Source organism: Erythrolamprus reginae, chromosome 1 (assembly GCF_031021105.1).
Source record: "Erythrolamprus reginae isolate rEryReg1 chromosome 1, rEryReg1.hap1, whole genome shotgun sequence".
Classification (NCBI taxonomy): Eukaryota; Metazoa; Chordata; class Lepidosauria; order Squamata; family Dipsadidae; genus Erythrolamprus; species Erythrolamprus reginae.
The window spans coordinates 20,927,621-20,945,958 of NC_091950.1; the positions used below are offsets into that span (position 1 = coordinate 20,927,621).

Genomic DNA, 18,338 nt, shown 5'->3' on the forward strand with positions numbered 1-18,338 from the left:
CACCGGATTTTACAACTTGTTTTGCCGTGCGTGAATCACTGCAGTTGTTAAGTGAATGGCACAAACTGCAAGTTTGGAATTTGGGGGGGAGGAGGGGGAGGAAGAAGAGGAGGAGGACAGTCTCTGCTGAAGGAAGAAGGTGAGGTGAGGGGAATCAAAAAAATCCAAAACTTAAAGGCTTAAAAAAAAAAAGAGGGACTCTGAGGCAGCGAGGAGGAGCATGCGCCTCCCATACACCCGGCACCAGGCTGCCTCCCATACACTGCACCAAGGGGAGAAACCCAGGGGGAATGGCCGGAAACTGGCCGGGCCTTCGTGCCACTCTCAAATTTCCTGGGAAATTTTTCCAGGCTCGGGTTCTTAAGTAGAAATGGTTCTTAAGAAGAGGCAAAAAAACCTTGAACACTTGGTTCTTATCTAGAAAAGTTCTTAAGTAGAGGCATTCTTAGGTAGAGGTACCACTGTACAATTAAAATCCCCATTTCCATCCCCTTTCTTTTTGTTTCTCACTTATTTCCTGGGAAATTTTTCCGGGCTCGGGATCTTAAGTAGAAAATGGTTCTTAAGAAGAGGCAAAAAAATCTTGACCACCTGGTTCTTATCTAGAAAAGTTCTTAAGTAGAGGCGTTCTTAGGTAGAGGTACCACTGTACAATTAAAATCCCCATTTCCATCCCCTTTCTTTTTGTTTCTCACTTATTTCCTGGGAAATTTTTCCGGGCTCTGGTTCTTAAGTAGAAAATGGTTCTTAAGAAGAGGCAAAAAAATCTTGAACACCCGGTTCTTATCTAGAAAAGTTCTTAAGTAGAGGCGTTCTTAGGTAGAGGTACCACTGTACTATAAGCTGGAAAGCAGCAGTGGTAAAGGAAGGCACTCACCTGAGGTAGCCAAGGTCAGTGGCTTGTTACCAGCAGCAGTGCTAATGCTGTTATGGGAACTAGCACCAAATTGTTTTTCAAGTGTTGAAAAGGGATCTCGGTTCTGATGGACAGGGCTAGGTGTGCTTCTCTGAAACAGGAGAGGAAGAAAAAGGAGACCGTTGGAAAAGGAAGCATAATAAAATAATTTAAGTGCAATCCAGAGCTTTTATGGAATTGACTATCTATCCCCATCCCAGCCATTGAAGTCTGAATTGGAATTGGGAGTGTTCGGTATACAAAATTTGTGCTCAGTGATTCAGCTACGGCTGTTTTACCTAGGAAAGACAATATTCTACACAATCTGTATCACCCACAAGGTTATTGTGATTCACATACCAAGTATTGGAACTAGCCTTTATCCAAATAGTTACTTTTTAACAGCTTGACAACTTCGACAAACAAAACCAGAAGCTAGGACAAAGCTGCTCAAAGTACCTTACGCGCCGAACACAAATTTAACAACCTCTTCTTATTGCACATGTATAGAAAGCAAATAGATATACTGGATAAATGAAAAATATGAGGACGATTTATAAAAAGAAGAAAAGGGGTAATTTCTTAGGAATTGGCTATCATGTATCGAATTTAAAAAGATTTTTGAAGTGGTTTAATAAGTTAAGAGGCAGCAAGAAACAGAACTATAAGGTCTAGTGCATTGATGGCCAACCTTTTTTCCCTCGGGTGCCAAAAGCATGTGTGAACGCATATGTGAGTGCCCACACCCATAATTCAATGCCTGGGATGGCGAAAATGGCCTCTCCCACCCACCTGGAAGTCCTCTGGAGGCCTGAAACAGGCCATTTCCCAAAGTCTGGGAGACCCGTTTTTCGCCCTCCCCAGGCTCCAGAGGCAAAAATGCCCTCCCAGAGCGTCCAGGTGAGCCAAAAATAAGCTGGCTGGCACACACAAGCACACTGGAGCTGAGCTAGGGTAATGGATGGCATGCCAGCAAATATGGCTCCACGTGCCGCCTGTGGCACCCGTGCCATTGATTCACCATCACTGGTCTAGAAACATAGAAACATAGAAGACTGATGGCAAAAAAAGACCTCATGATCCATCTAGTCTGCCCTTACACTATTTTCTGTATTTTATCTTAGGATAGATATATGTTTATCCCAGGCATGTTTAAATTCCGTTACTGTGGATTTATCTACCACGTCTGCTGGAAGTTTGTTCCAAGGATCTACTACTCTTTCAGTAAAATAATATTTTCTCATGTTGCTTTTGATCTTTTCCCCAACTTCCGATTGTGTCCCCTTGTTCTTGTGTTCACTTTCCTATTAAAAACACTTTCCTCCTGGACCTTATTTAACCCTTTAACATATTTAAATGTTTCGATCATGTCCCCCCTTTTCCTTCTGTCCTCCAGACTGTACAGATTGAGTTCATGAAGTCTTTCCTGATACGTTTTATGCTTAAGACCTTCCACCATTCTTGTAGCCCGTCTTTGGACCCGTTCAATTTTGTCAATATCTTTTTGTAGGTGAGGTCTCCAGAACTGAACACAGTATTCCAAACGTGGTCTCACCAGCAGTCTAGAGCAGTGTTTCCCATCCATGGCAACTTGAAGCTATCTGGACTTCAACTCCCAGAATTCCCCAGCCAGCATTCGCTGGCTGGGGAATTCTGGGAGTTGAAGTCCAAATAGCTTCAAGTTGCCAAGGTTGGGAAACACTGCTCTAGAGATTAAGGCACCAATCTAGAAACTGGGAGACTATGAGTTGTAGTTCTGCGTTAGGGATGAGAGAGGCTGGGTGACCTTGGGGCTAGCTGCTCTCTCTTCGCCCAATCCACCGCTTAACATAGTTATGGGGAAAATAGAAGAAACATAGAAACATAGAAGTCTGATGGCAGAAAAAGACCTCATGGTCCATCTAGTCTGCCCTTATACGATTTCCTGTATTTTATCTTAGGATGGATATATGTTTATCCCAGGCATGTTTAAATTTAAGGGAAAGCAATATTAGGTATATTTGCTTCCTCGGGTTATTTGTACGAATAATAAAAACGGGATAAGAATAAATAGATAAAGTAAGTACCCCAGGGAAGCATGCTCCATTACCTTGTACCGCACTTAAATAATGTAGTATAAATTTACTGTACAATTGGCTTTGCGACAAGTATTATGCGGGGGAAACAAAGTACCCCTACTCACCACCTTCTCAACACGGCTAGGAAGGACTACGCTGGCCAAAGGAATGCTAACAGGGAGTTTATTGGGCTGGACTGTGCTGAGGGGGATACTGATGGGAAGGCTGGTGATGGTCTCCCCATTATTCGCAGACGTCCTCTCGCGCAAAGCCTGCAAACACACAAAGCAGACAATGCCAAAACAATGCAGCTTGCATCATCAGCCGGGGCTTTGCAAGCACTTCCCCAACCCGTCAAACAAAAACAAACAATAACAACAAAGTTCTTACAGATGCAGAAAAGGTCAATTGCATCAGTCAGCCAACATAGACACACACTCATACACACTACACACAAACAGTTCATGTTTTACTTAATAGGGAAATATAACCGCAGTGGTGTCACCCGCCCAACTAAAACACTTACGGTGCCAAGCATTTACACTTAGCAGCTGTGTCTGGGATTGCTATGGTGCATGAGGAAATATTTCCATAACCTTGTGTCACTATGGCAAAGTATATATAGTAAATTTACAGCTAAGTCATCTTGCACGACAGAAGGTTTGCCTTTTCTCCAAACTTATGCCCTTCGGATGAGATCACAACCCATTGGTTTATACTTAGCCCCCCCACAGTCCTTCGGGAATGGAGTGGCACATAAATCCAAATCATAAATAAATACCAACTGGGAATTACAGATTTCTAACGTTTCTAGAAGGATCCAGGCTGTGGAAGTCTGAGCAAACTGTTTAAATTGATTAATAATAGTAATAACAACACATATGCAGCACAGAATACTATTCCAGCTTTGATCAGGACAGAAAAAGTGAGAATGTAAGTCTGAGGAATGCTCCCTGGTTACCTTAGCCGTAAGGTTTGCATATGTGCACATACAGGATATAAATACAGGTAGCCCTCGACTTATGACCACAACTGAGCCCAGAATTTCCATTAAGTGAGACATGTGAGTTTTGCCCCATTTTACGAACTTTATTGCCTCAGTTGTTAATGGAATCACCGAAGCTGATAAATTAATAACCCGGTCGTTAAGTGAATCTGACTTCCCCGTGGGCTTTACTAGTCAGAAGGTTGCAAAAAAAAGTCACTAGACAAACTGTTTCAAGTCGAGGACTACCTGCCTCTTTGGAAATGATTTGCTCCTTTTCTGCTTATTATTATTATTGTTGTTGTTATTATTATTATTATTATTATTATTATTATTATTATTATTATTATTAATTAGATTTGTATGCCGCCCCTCTCCGTAGACTCATGTCTATGAAAGTAGTCCACCTATTTTAGTCCAACTTATGAAAGTAGTCCAACTATTTTATTTTTAGTTTTTGTGCAAGACTGGAAAAAAAGGTGCTAACTCTTATATCTGGACTTTTTAGAAACTTTGTGGTGCGGTTTGCAATTTTTTAAAAAATGGGTATACAGTGTTCCCTCGGTTTTCGCGGGTTTGAACTTCGCAAAAAGTCTATACCACGGTTTTTCAAAAATATTAATTAAAAAATACTTCGCGATTTTCCCCCCTATACCACGGTTATTCCCACCTGATGACATCATATGTCATCGCCAAACTTTCATCTGCCTTTAATAAATATTTTTAAAAATAAACTTTAATAAATAAACATGGTGAGTAATAATGGTTGCTAAGGGAATGGGAAATTGCAATTTTAGGGGTTTAAAGGGTTAAGGGATGGCTTGTGATACTGTTTATAGCCAAAAATAGTGCATTTACTTCCACATCTCTACTTTGCGGAAATTCAACTTTCGCGGGCGGTCTCGGAACGCATCCCCCGCGAAAATCGAGGGAACACTGTACTGTAACTTACCAAAAGACGATTCATGAGAATACGCTATTACAAAAAATAATTTGTAAAACTCTAATAGGGTATAGTGTGCATTTTAAAAATGCAAACAGAACATTTGCCAAGCAATAAAAAAGTGCGAGAGGACAAAATGATAGTCCAACACAAAGAAGTGATTAGAGTTAGAAATGAGCAATTCTTTTAGGTCTATGAATAACCAGACCCTACAATGGAATGCTAAACTTGGTTTTAAGGGAAATCATCTTGCCACTGATGTGAATCATGGTCAAGAAAATGACATTCAGTTCATGAATGAATGAATGAATGAATGAATGAATGAATGAACGAACGAATCTACAATGGCAAATTTATAGCCCAAACACTGTCACATGTTATAGCCTGCAAGTGAAAGATGCTGGCAGTTATAGTTCATCAACTAATGGAGGAATTGGTTCCTAAATAAAAGGAAAGCATGGAAGGTCACACTGCCCATCACACAGCTGTGCTTTGAAGTTCATGAATTTATCTGCACCTGTTTCTACAACAGTGCATCTGATTTAAATAGTTATGCCATCATGTTTACTTTAATTTGCAAACAAATTATGCCTCATTTTTTAATCAAGCCTGATTACAATTTGGCGCTTGATGATGAAGCCCATTTAAATTTGAAGGAGATGCAGAACAAGATATAGTCTCTTCTTCCACACCTCAAGAATAGGTATTGTGTTGCTTTGTAAAACATGATTAAGCAGCAGACAAATGTATTTCGCACTAGGTAATTTTAAATATTGGGACTTTAATCTGATCTTTTTTTTTTAATCCAGCTGTACAACTTTTTTTCTCCATCTCATTTTGGCTAGAAAAAATACCGATCAAACTTGCACGCAATTCTGCCAGTAATCCTGGTTTAAGGAAATACAGTGATACCTTGTCTTACAAGCTTAATTAGTTCTGGGACGAGGTTCTTAAGGTGAAAACTTTGTAAGACGAAACAATGTTTCCCACAGGAATCAATGGAAAAACGATTAATGCGTGCAAGCCCAAATTCACCCCTTTTGCCAGCCGAAGCACACGTTTTTGTGCTGCTGGGATTTCCCTGAGGCTCCCCTCCATGGGAAACCCCACCTCCGGACCTCTGTGTTTTTGCGATGCTGCGATTTCGCTGAGACTCCCCTCACTGGGAAACCCCACCTCCGGACTTCCGTTGCCAATGAAGCGCTCATTTTTGCAATGCTGGGATTCCCCTACTGGAATTCCCCTGCAGCATCACAAAAATACAGAAGTCCGGAGGTGGGGTTTCCCATGGAGGGGAGCCTCAGGGGAATCCCACCAGCGCAAAAACGGGCACTTTTCTGGCAATGGAAGTCCGGAGACGGGGCATCCCAGTGGCGGTGGTGGGTTTGTAAGGTGAAAATAGTTTGTAAGAAGAGGCAAAAAAATCTTAAACCCCGGGTTTGTATCTCGAAAAGTTTGTATGACGAGCCGTTTGTAAGACGAGGTATCACTGTATCATAAACCAATAAACTAATAACATATTTGTTGCATACAGTCCATTTGGTCCCACATTGTATCTAAACCTGAGATTATTAATATAATTAAATCCTAATTACAAAAGTTTAGTTGAGATTAATGTATCATAATTCCAGGTTGAGATGTGACTCAGGTTTTCTCCTTTTTGATTGCCACTCTTTTCAATGCTGGTATATTTACTACAATAGCAAATTTTTAACAGTACTTGCATCAATGCACTGTTCATAATCTGATTTATTTCTAATTGAGTGTTATGGATAAATGCAGTTATAAAAATAACTGTATTTGTTGTGGTTCAAAATGCCACAGCTAATCCTCAATTTAGGACTGTAATGGAACCTGCCCATTACAATCGTAAATCATGACGATGGTAAAGTGGATGACCTATGTGACTGGTCCTTATGACGGTCATTAAGCAAATGGGGTATTCATAAAGCAAATCCATTTTCTACGGAAAAACACAGTTAGGTGTCTGTGGGATATTGCAAAGGCCATAAATACAGGCTGGCTGCCGAATGTCTGACATATGCATTCCTCTGACTGTGGCAAAGAGGCTGCCAGTACAGTAATACCTCGTCTTACGAATCTAATTGGTTCCGGAAGTAGGTTCGTAAGGTGAAAAGTTTGTAAGACGAAACATTGTTTCCCATAGGAAACAATGTAAAAGCGATTAATCCGTGCAAAAAGAAAAAAAAAATCGCAAAATGGCGCTTTGCTGGGCGCCGCCGCCCGGCTGTCACCTTTTAAAACAGCCGGGGGGCTTCTCGGTGTTCTCCTGAACCTGAACTGTTCGGGTTCTGGAGGCCGCCGAGAAGTGCCGCCGCCCGGCTGTCACCTTCTGAAACAGCTGGGGGGCTTCTCGGCGTTCTCCTGAACCCGGTTGGACGTCTTCGTGATGTCAAAGCTCCGCCCATGGAATTCCCTATTGGGATTCCCCACCTCCTTTCTAGCCTCCAGGTCGGCCGAAAACGCCGCTGCCGATCGCAAAAACGGCGCTCCGCTGAGCAGCGCCGCCCAGTTGTAACCTTCTGAAACAGCCGGGCGCTTCTCAGCGGCCTCCGGAACCCGAACCCGAACGTCCGGATTCGACATTTGGGAGAATGCTGAGAAGCCCCCTGGCTGTTTCAGAAGGTGACAGCCAGGCGGCGGCGCTTCTTGGCGGTCTCCGGAACCCGAACCCGAAAGGTTCAGGTTTGGGTGAACGCCGAGGAGCCCCCTGGCTGTTTTAAAAGGTGACCGCCGGGTGGCGGCGCCCAGCGGAGCGCCATTTTGCGATCTGCGGTGGGTTCATAAGCCGAAAAAAGTTCGTAAGAAGAGGCAAAAAAAATTCCGAACCCCGGGTTCGTATCACGAGGGGTTCGTATCACGAGGGTTTCGTATCATGAGGTACCACTGTACTATGAAATCGGGTCATAAGTACCTTTTTGGGAATCCATTCTAAATTCAAATGGTCCTAAGAAATTGGTCATCAATCAAAGACTACCTGTATTTTGTTTTTCTACGCAACTTTTTTTTCCTGCACCCCGTAAGTATACCTCAATGGTGTTAATTTTCAACCCTTAGCATATTCTCCATTTATTTATTTGTTTGTTTGTTTGTTTGTCTGTTTGTTTGTATGCTGCCCTTCTCCGAAGACTCAGGACGGCTTACAGCACATAATATAAAACAATGAAATGCAAACACAAATCCAATTAATTAAAAATACATAACTTAAAATCCCAATATTTTAAAAATCAATCATTTACACCAAGAGTTCCCATTCAGTCGCTGCTGTTCGGTACAAGAACTGCCCGAGGGGTTTGGAGGCATCGTCCCAAAATTGCTTACCTTCTCATTCCCAGCTGGGGAGGCTGCTGGGGAAGAGGGTCTGGCTTCCAGGGGGCTCATCTTCATGCCGTTTGATACCAAAGGGCTTTGAAATGGAAGGCCGTTTTCTTTTAAATGTTCAACCCTGGAACATTAAAAAAAAAACCAAAACCAAGTTTTTGAAGGTTTCCGCTTTGTTAAAAACTGAGGTTTTTATGGTGCATCCTATAGCGAGAAATAAATGCAGAGGAAACCCCTCTACCCTGTGTTAGAAACAAAGGCTTCTGATAGCTTGGTTCTCTGTGCTTATTTATTTATTTTTATCAATAGATAAAATCCTGCTTTGGCTGTTTTTCTGCAGAGGTTTCAGCACCACTAACGTGATCACTGCATGGGAAAGCAAACTTTACTGGTTGTTTAATGTAGAGTAATTTGCACCAATCTCTGTGCACGAAAGGCAGGAAGTGACACCATCGATGAAAAAAGTGACTTACAACCATTTTTTATACTTAACTACCACTGCAGCATCCCTGTGGTCACAGGATCAATAGCAATAGCATTTAGATTTATATACCACTTCATAGTGCTTTCACTTTACAGAATCAGCATATTGCCCCCAAGAATCTGGGTCCTCATTTTATCCACCTCGGAAGGATGGAAGGCTGAGTCAATCTTGAGCTGGTGGTGAGATTTGAACTGCTGAACTAGGGCTGGCAATTAACTGAAGTAGCCTGCAGTGCTGCACTCTAACCACTGCACCACCCCGGCTCATATCAAAATTTAGATGCTTGGCAACTGACTCATAGTTATGACCGCCGCAGTGTCCTGGGGTCATGTGATCCCCTTTTATGACCTTTCTGACAGGCAAAGATAGCGGGGAAAGCCAGATTCACTTAGCAACCGTGTTACTAACTTAACAACTGCAGTGATTCACTTACCTACTGTGACCAGAAAGGTCATAAAATGGGGCAAAATTCATCTAGTGGCTGTTTTGGTTAGCAACAGAAATGTTGGGCTCAATTAAGATCGTAAGTCAAGGACTGCCTTTCAGTGATAATTCCCTCCAGGTTATTACCAAAGGAGGAGGGGGGATATCGCATGACTAACCCCTCTGCTCCTCACCTCTGGTGGTTCTCACTGGGTGCTGCTTTCCCACCGCCTATGTGGTCTTGGTTCAAATGCCTCCGGAGGGCGATCTTAGCTGGAGAAAACCTGGTATAATCGGGTAGGGATAAGTTTGAGCCTTTATCCATCTTCTGCCTGCAGCTATGGATCGGGGCGCAAGGGATTACGTCTTGGTCCACGTGGGCAGGTGGATATTGTGGCGTCGTCTGCTTAGAAGCTGGTCGGCTGAGCGCATTGTGAATTTCGTATGATGTGGCATGGCCATTTATGGACAGTTCGGGGCTCATGCCATTGACCTGGGGCACAGGGAACCTGGGGCACTCCAGCTCCAGCTGAAGTGCGTTGTGGTCAGGCTCTGCCTCCCGGTTCGTGTGATTTTTGTGGCGTGGCTGGGCTGGCAGCGATTCGTCGGGGGGCATGTAGGATTTCAGCTGCAGCAGTTCCTGCTGCCTCTGGCTCTTCTCAAGCTCCACAATGCTGATCTTTAAAATGAAAAGAGAGAGAAGAAAATTATTGAAGGTTACACTGGTCAACACACAAAAATCATCAGCAAAGGTCTGGTTTTATGGAGTTCGATGTGCTGATTCAAAAAATGTGCTTAGCTTTGCACTATCCCATAAAGTTTCTGATATAGAAGCATTTTTGTTATTACAGTACATTATTTCTACATTTTCAATGTATATAGTAATTACTGTTTGCTTAATGTCGCCAGTGTATTTCCTATATAATAATGATGCTGCTCTGTAGAAATTGTACCTGCTACATAAAAACTATATACATTTTTCAAACCAGAAGAAAAAATGATTCAGAAAAGGTCAACTGCGATTATTATAAAAAATATTTTTTTCTATATCTAAGAACATAAGAAGAGCCATGCTGAATTAGGCCAAAGCCCATCGAGTCCAGCATTCTTAGGGATTATCTTAGGGACCGCCTTCTGCTGCACAAATCCCAGCGACCAGTTAGGTCCCACAGAGTGGATCTTCTCCGGGTCCCGTCAACTAAACAATGTTGTTTGGCGGGACCCAGGAGAGCAGCCTTCTCTGTGGCGGCCCTGGCCCTCTGGAACCAACTCCCCCCAAAGATTAGAATTGCCCCCACCCTCCTTGCCTTTCGTAAGCTACTTAAAACCCACCTCTGCTGTCAGGCATGGGGGAATTGAGATCCTCTTTCCCCCTAGGCCTTTACAATTCTATGCATGGTATGTATGTATGTATGTTTGGTTTTTTATATTAATGGGTTTTTAATCATTTTTAGTATTGAATTACTATTGTACACTGTTTTATTGTTGCTGTTAGCCGCCCCGAGTCTCCGGAGAGGGGTGGCATACAAATCCAATAAATAAATAAATAAATAAATAAATAAATTCTGTGTCACACATTGGCCCACTAATTGTCCATGGGGATCTTGAGCAGAAAGAGAAGGCAAGACCTTCCCTTTCCCTTGACCCCCAACAAATGGTACTCAAGGGGATTCTGCCTGCCTCAACCAACATAGCGGCGGCACATGGACATCTGTTTCAATAACCACCGATACACTTGGCATCCATGAATCTGTCTAATCCTGCCATGAAGCTATCCAGGCTGACAGCTGTCATGACCTCTTGTGGAAGTAAATTCCATAAACCAACGACCCTCTGGGTCTGTGTTACATTACCTGTGTTACTGTTTTCCTAATGTTGCCAGTATATTTCCTATACCTTATAATAATGATGCTGCTTTACGGAAACTATATCTGCTACAGAAAAACTATATACATTTTTTAAACCAGAAGAAAAAATTATTCAGAATAGTAGAAGGTCAACTGCGATGATTACAAAAAATATTTTATGTGGACCTGTGTTATTATCATAGGTGTCTGTGGAGGTTGTCAATCATCCATGTCATGGTTGTCCCAAAGAGGCTTTTCTAAAAGGCAGTAGGAGTTTCTTGTTTTCGGTTTTCCCCTGAAGGCGTTTTGCTTCTCAAGTTTCTTCAGTTCTGACTGAAATGGTGAGGAACAGAAGGACAAGCCTTCAGAGTACTTACCAGCAGATGACTGCAAAGAATATAAATCCTTCTATTCCCCACCATTCAGTCAGAACTGAAGAAACCTCTTTGATGAGAAAAAGAAATGTCTTTAACAGAAAAAAAAACAAGAAAGTCCAGTTGACTTTTAAAAAGCACCTTTGGGATTATTATAAGATATTTTAGGAACAACAGTTCCTTCACATTTTTCAATACTGAAGTTCCTTTGACTCTTCTAAGAGCCCAACAAAGCAGAGGTGAAACGCCACCGATTTAGACCGGTCCATCTAAACTTGTAGTAAAAAATACTATCGGTTCAGGTGAGCCGGTATATCCAATGATACACTGGGTTTCCTGCTTTCTACCTAATCTAAATTGTGCGGCATTGTTGATTTCTCCCACCTTGCTGTTCTACTTACGCTTACAGACTCTGATGGCTTCAAAATGCTTTTTTCAGAGCTGCGGCGTGTATGCGTGCATAAAACGCATACAAAGCAAACCGATAGCAGACTTCACCTCTGCAACAAACCCTGCCCCGCTTTCTTCCATTTAGGAAGCAAGCCCCTTGCTCAATAGCCTGCCTTATTGTGCCTGAACTGCCCCGTTCAGTGTAATCTCCTCTGGTCACTCACCAGACCACCAAGGAACACTGCTGAATTCATGGCCTAGTTGTTGTTGTTTTAAAGGCAATGTTAGAAGTCAGTTCTAACAAAAGATATTACATCCTGGCCATACGCTACCTGCAATTCCAAGCAGTGCTTTTGCTTCTCCGAAATCTGATTTTTTAATGCTTGCTTTTCTTTGAGAAGATTTTCCAGTGAAAGTGTTGACCAGTCCAACTTTAGTTCTTCACATCTAGCTTTCAGCTGGAAGGAGACAGAAAAAGAACAGGGAGATATATCATTTGGAAAATGTTGAACCATACTGTTAAAACTAACCCTCATGCCATATATATCTAAGTTATAGTTCTGCTCTTGATATAAAATGTGATGTATCCCACATTAGATTATGAGTTGTTGTTGTTGTTGTTGTTGTTAATGTTGTTGTTGTTAATGTTGTTGTTGTTGTTGTTGTTGTTATTATTATTATTATTATTATTATTATTATTATTATTATTAATTATTAGACTTGTATGTAGTTCCAGTCTAGATGCCTATGGAGATTCTCACCACCAGAATTAGGGACGAGTATGTTCCCTGTTTCATGGATCTAGGCAAACTGTCAGTTCAACCAAGATGGACATGAAGTCATTGACTTACAATACATTGTAATGAGCATTTCATTTATTTATTTATTTATTTATTTATTCGATTTTTATGCCGCCCTTCTCCTTAGACTCAGGGCGGCTTACAACATGTTAGCAATAGCACTTTTTAATCCAGGACCTCATTGTAAAGCTAGTCCTTAACTTATGACCACTATTGAACCCAACATTTCTGTTGCTAAGTGAGACAGTTGTTCAGTGGATTTTGCTCCATTTTACTACCTTTTTTGCCATGTTAAGTGAACATTGCAGCTATTAAATGAATGCTAATAGTTGTTAATTGAATATAGCTTCTCCACTGACTTTAAATGTCTATGGAGATTCTCAGTCATCCAGGTTATGGTTGTCCCAGACATGATTGTTTCAAGTGGCAACTAGACTTTCTGGGTTTTCTTTGAAGTTGTTTCGCTTCTCATCCAAGAAGCTTCTTCAGCTCGGACTGGAATCTGAAAACTTCCATTCCTCACCATCCAGTCAGAGCTGAAGAAGCTACTTGGATGAGAAGGGAAATGTCTTCAAGAAAAAACCAGAAAGTCCAGTTGCCTCTTGAAATAAGCCCCTTTGGGACAGTTCTAGTCTAGCTTCTTCTGTCTGGCCATCTTAGGTGGAGTCTGCTGGATAAGACTCCATTGGCGGAAAATTTCTAAGAACTTTTAAAGCACTGATTACAGCTCATCTGGCTAAAAGCAGTCCAGCTACAGATTTTTGCTCACACCTATGTACAAAGTTTCACACTAGTATGTTACATCTAACCCACTACAGTCTGTCTTCAACTGGGTGCAAAGCCTAGTTTTTAATTGCTAATGCAAAGCCTAGTTTTTAATCACTTATTTCCCCGGCTGTTTCACAATCTTACAGGTTTTGGAATAGAGGCCCAGGGAAGATGACAATCTTAAATTAACATTAACATTAAATATTTCACAAAAACAGGGGGGGGCGTGCATTTCATCAGCAACATAAACCAATAAGCCTCAATTTTTTCAGTTCAATTTTCATATCATTATGTTCAGAAATGTTCAAGCTACCAATCCCACACCAGGTTTAGTAAAATAGAACGCATTTTGCAAGCAAAACTATCCATAAATTGAAAAAAAAATCCACAAAAATGGGGAGGGGGGCATTTTATCAGCAAAATAAACCAATAAGCATTATTTTTTTCATTTCAATGTGTGCAGAAATGTTCAAATTTGTTTCCAAGTGAAAAAAGCTTTCAAAAAGACCAAATATAAGTACCTAAAGTGATCAATTTGCGGTCCGGGTCAAATAGACCTGGGAACATAACATTAGGGAGTTTTATCGAACAGAACAGCGGGGTTAAAGGCAGTACTGGAATTTCTGATTGATTTCAAAACAAGATAAAACTGTTGCATCTAGCAATACCAACCAGCTGTAAACTCTGATTCCTGAGTTCACCGTTATCTTTCTCCAGCTGTTTGGTCTGTTCTTTCAGCTGCTGGTTGTGAGCAGAAATTTCTTTCTGGGCCTGGATAAGGTCATTGTACGTCAGTGCCTTAACACCCAGCTACAAAGGAAAAGAAAGAGGATGGAACAGTTAGGACCATTATTTTTCCAACAACGAAAAGGCAATGACTTTTTTGGATATTAGAAACCCCGTTAGCTTTTTCTCCAGTTTTTGGTTTGTTTAAAAAATTCGTGATAGGGGAGATTATCACATTATTTGACATACAGTATAACTGAACCATTATTAAGGATCGGAAGAACCACAAGCATTCTATCATTGCTTTATTCTCCAAATGACTTACCTCTTTTAGTTAAGCCATTACTATAAATCAGGGGTGTCAAACTCAAGGCCCAGCCCCGCGGGATGCTTGAATCTGGCCCATGGGGCTAGCCTGGAAATAGTAAAGCCCGTGGTGCTCTGGCAACCAAAACGGGACATTGGTGTGTGTGGATGTGGGTGTGAGTGGGTTGCAGTCCGCCCCCTGCCCCCAGCACATCCTGTTTTGGCTGACAGAGTACTGCAGGAGGCTGTCCATGCCACGTCTTCTCCCTCCCAGGAGAGAACTACAACAACAGCAACAACAACAATAATAATAATAATAATTTATTGGACTTGTATGCCGGCCCTCTCCGAAGACTCAGGGCAGCTCATAACAATAATAAAACAATACAGCAGTAAAACAAATCCAATATTAAAAAAACATATAAAACCCCAGCAATTAAAACCATACAGCACATACATACCAAACATAAAATATAAAAGCCTGGGGGAGGATGTCTTAGTTCCCCCATGCCTGGCGATATAGGTGGGTCTTAAGTAATTTGCGGAAGACAAAGAGGGTGGGGGCTGTTCTAATCTCTGGGGGGAGTTGATTCCAGAGGGCCGGGGCCGCCACAGAGAAGGTTCTTCCCCTGGGGCCCGCCAAACGACATTGTTTGGTCGACGGGATCCGGAGAAGGCCAACTCTGTGGGACCTTATCGGCCGCTGGGATTCGTGCGGTAGAAGGCGGTTCCAGAGGTATTCTGGTCCACTGCCATGTAGGGCTTTAAAGGTCATTACCAACACTTTGAATTGTGACCAGAAACTGATCGGCAGCCAATGTAGGCCACGGAGTGTTGCAGAAACGTGGGCGAATCTAGGGAGCCCCACGATGGCTCTCGTGGCCACATTCTGCACAATCTGAAGTTTCCGAACACTTTTCAAGGGTAGCCCCATGTAGAGAGCATTGCAGTAATCGAACCTCGAGGTGATGAGGGATGAGCGACTGTGAGCAATGACTCCCTGTCCAAGTAGGGCCGCAACTGGTGCACCAGGCGAACCTGGGCAAATGATTACAATGCTGATTAGGCCCTAAAAAAACCCCCAGTTTGACACCCCTGCTATAAATGGTTACTAATACTCTTTTGTTTTAATGACAGTTCCTAGTATTTGCTGGTTTTAAAAGACTGGTGCTGATATTTGAAACTGTACACAGTAGAAGTTATTTTGAATTACCGGTATATACTTGCAACAAGGTATTCAAAACCATAAGTTTTGATCATCATTTGTTTAGTGGTTCCTTAGAACCAACTGAGTTCCAATTATTATGTACTGTTCAGTTTGGTGGAGTGGCTAAAAGCTCTATTCTAGAAATCAGAAAGACTATGAGTTCCAGTTCCACCTTAGGCACAAAGCCATTTGGATGACTTCAGGCTACTTCAGTCCTAGAAGAAGGCAACAACAACAAACCACTTTCAAACATTCGCCAAGGAAACCGAAGGACAGGTCCAGGCATTCGCCAGGAGTCAAGACTGACCGAAAGGCACCAACAAAACGAAAAGAAACAAAAATTCTGTTTACACTGCAATAAAATATGTAGGGCTATTAATACAGTGTTTTTGTATGTATGCTTGTGTCCTACTGTATTAAGAACTGTTCTGGATTTGTTTTTTATTTTGCACAGAACAACAAAGTTCAATGTTATGCATTGATCTCACTTCCCCCATCAGAAATACATTGGACTAAATCACTAGAAAAGCACCATGCAAATAAAAAGAAATCTATCGGAAACCAAGTAATTCCTCAAAGCTATACTCAGTGAAGTCTTAAATGTGATTTGCACCCACCTCATGTACCAATTAATTTGCAAGGTTTAAATTTTAGTCCACCACTGTAAGTGTATGTTAGACCAGTGTTTTTCAACCAGTGTGCCGTGGCACACTAGTGTGCCGCGAGACATGGTCAGGTGTGCCGTGAAGAAGGAAGCTCAGGTTCCGGTCTCGCAACTTTTTGCTGAGAGAGTGAGAGTGAGAAAGAGAAAGAGAAAGAAAGCAAGAGAGAGAGAAAGAGAGAGTGAGAGAGAAAGAAGGCAAGAGAGAGAGAGACAAAGCAAGAGAAAGAGAGAGAAAGAAAGAAAGCAAGAGAGAGAGAAAGAAAGAGAGAGTGAGAGAGAAAGAAGGCAAGAGAGAGAGAGAGAAAGCAAGAGAGAGAGAGAGAAAAGGAGAGGAAGGGAGAGAGAGAGAGAGAGAGAAATGAGCAAAAAGGGGAGGAAAAAAGAGAAATGAGAAAATGATTAAGACAGAGAATGAGAGGAAAGAGAGAGAAACAAAAGAGAGATAGAAGTGACTCTTGATTTAAAGCATATGATAAAAAGCACCCAAAGAATAAGAGAGAAAAAAACCCAGCCCTCACCTGTTTTTGGAAATGGTTCAAGAGTGTGTATACACATACACACACACACACACACAAGGGTGGGGAGGAGACAGGGATGGAAAAAGAGAGGAGAGTGTCTTAGGGTGTCATTTTGTGTCATTTTGGTTGGTGATGTGCCCCAGGATTTTGTAAATGTAAAAAATGTGCCGCGGCTCAAAAAAGGTTGAAAATCACTGTGTTAGACACTTAATTATGTTATTAATTGGGGGGAGGGATGTCCTTTGGCCTATTCTAAAAATATCAAATTCATTACATCCTTCATTTTCAGATTTGGGTCAATTCCCAGTTAGGGATCTACCAACTCTGCCTTTTTCCTTGGCTGGGGTGCAGTTCAAGCTACCTTACAATCTGCAGCATCAAAGACTTTTACATTTTGCCCTGCAATCTGTCCAGTAGCCCACTCTCACTGTACCTCATCTAGCTTCTGCTGGAACAGTCGTTTGATTTCTTCTTTCTGAGCCTGGCAGTGAGTGAACAACTGCTGAGCCTTTCCCATTAACTGAGTATTCTTTTCCTAAGGAACAAAAAAAGGAAGGAAATGCCAAAAGTAAATATGTCATTCCTTGAAAAGTGACAGAACAGTACATACTATAGGCTGAGAAAGATTGGAGGGAGACAAAGCTAATAACATCAGAATTTTAGAAGCAGAATTGAAACTACCTAACCTCACTCACCCTTTAACATATTTAAACGTTTCAATCAAAGGAAAGGGGGGGGGCATGATTGAAACATTTAAATATGTTAAAGGGTTAAATCAGGTCCAGGAGAGAAGTGTTTTTAATAGGAAAGTGAACACAAGAACAAGGGGGCACAATCTGACGTTAGTTGGGGGAAAGATCAGAAGCAATGTGAGAAAGTATTATTGCACTGAAAGAGTAGTAGATCCTTGGAACAAACTTCCAGCAGACGTGGTTGGTATATCCACAGTTGCTGAATTTAAACATGCCTGGGATAAACATAGTTCCATCCTAAGATAAAATACAGGAAATAGTATAAGGGCAGACTAGATGGACCATGAGGTCTTTTTCTGCCGTCAATCTTCTATGCATCTATGTTTCTATGAAAAAGGACCTTAGAGGTCAACCTTCTAGACTCAGTTGGAAGATCGACTCTAGAGTCATCTGATTCGATTAATTGGCAATCCTTAAAAAACAGTCTAATGTCAGGGCTTCCATCCTTCGCTCAAATCTGTGCTTTGCTAGATGTCAGTCTGCCATACATTATGGGAGGAGGGAGTTAGAGGGAGGCAGGGGAAACTGAGTAAGAGGACCTGGAAAATCCAAAGCAATATCCATACAGTCCAGAGACATCTCAAGAATGGAATGCAGCACCTATTCATCTAACCCAGTGTTTCCCAACCTTGGCAACTTGAATGTATCTGGATCCAGCGACCAGTTAGGTCCCACAGAGTGGGCCTTCTCCGGGTACCATCAATGAAACAATGTCGGTTGGTAGGGCCCAGGGGAAGAGCCTTCTCTGTGGCGGCCCCGACCCTCTGGAACCAACTCCCCCCAGAGATTAGAATAGCCTCCACTCTCCTTGCCTTTCGTAAGCTCCTCAAAACCCACCTCTGCCGTCAGGCATGGGG

At 42.0% G+C, this 18,338-nt stretch overlaps 1 protein-coding gene across 4 annotated transcripts in view; it reads right to left on the reverse strand.

Annotated features, from left to right (window-relative positions):
* DOT1L (DOT1 like histone lysine methyltransferase) overlaps window positions 1-18,338 on the reverse strand; it is a 121,532-nt gene that overhangs the window by 20,315 nt on the left and 82,879 nt on the right. For 2 of the 4 annotated variants that reach the window (XM_070746718.1, XM_070746700.1), the window contains exons 17-23: window positions 17,163-17,264; window positions 13,981-14,118; window positions 12,073-12,198; window positions 9,324-9,808; window positions 8,223-8,346; window positions 3,078-3,224; window positions 878-1,007 (exon numbers count right to left, since the gene is read on the reverse strand). In XM_070746718.1, coding sequence (XP_070602819.1) covers window positions 878-1,007; window positions 3,078-3,224; window positions 8,223-8,346; window positions 9,324-9,808; window positions 12,073-12,198; window positions 13,981-14,118; window positions 17,163-17,264 — 1,252 coding nt within the window. The remainder of the gene's footprint in view (window positions 1-877; window positions 1,008-3,077; window positions 3,225-8,222; window positions 8,347-9,323; window positions 9,809-12,072; window positions 12,199-13,980; window positions 14,119-17,162; window positions 17,265-18,338) is intronic. The other 2 variants (XM_070746726.1, XM_070746709.1) reach the window with 1 other exon arrangement.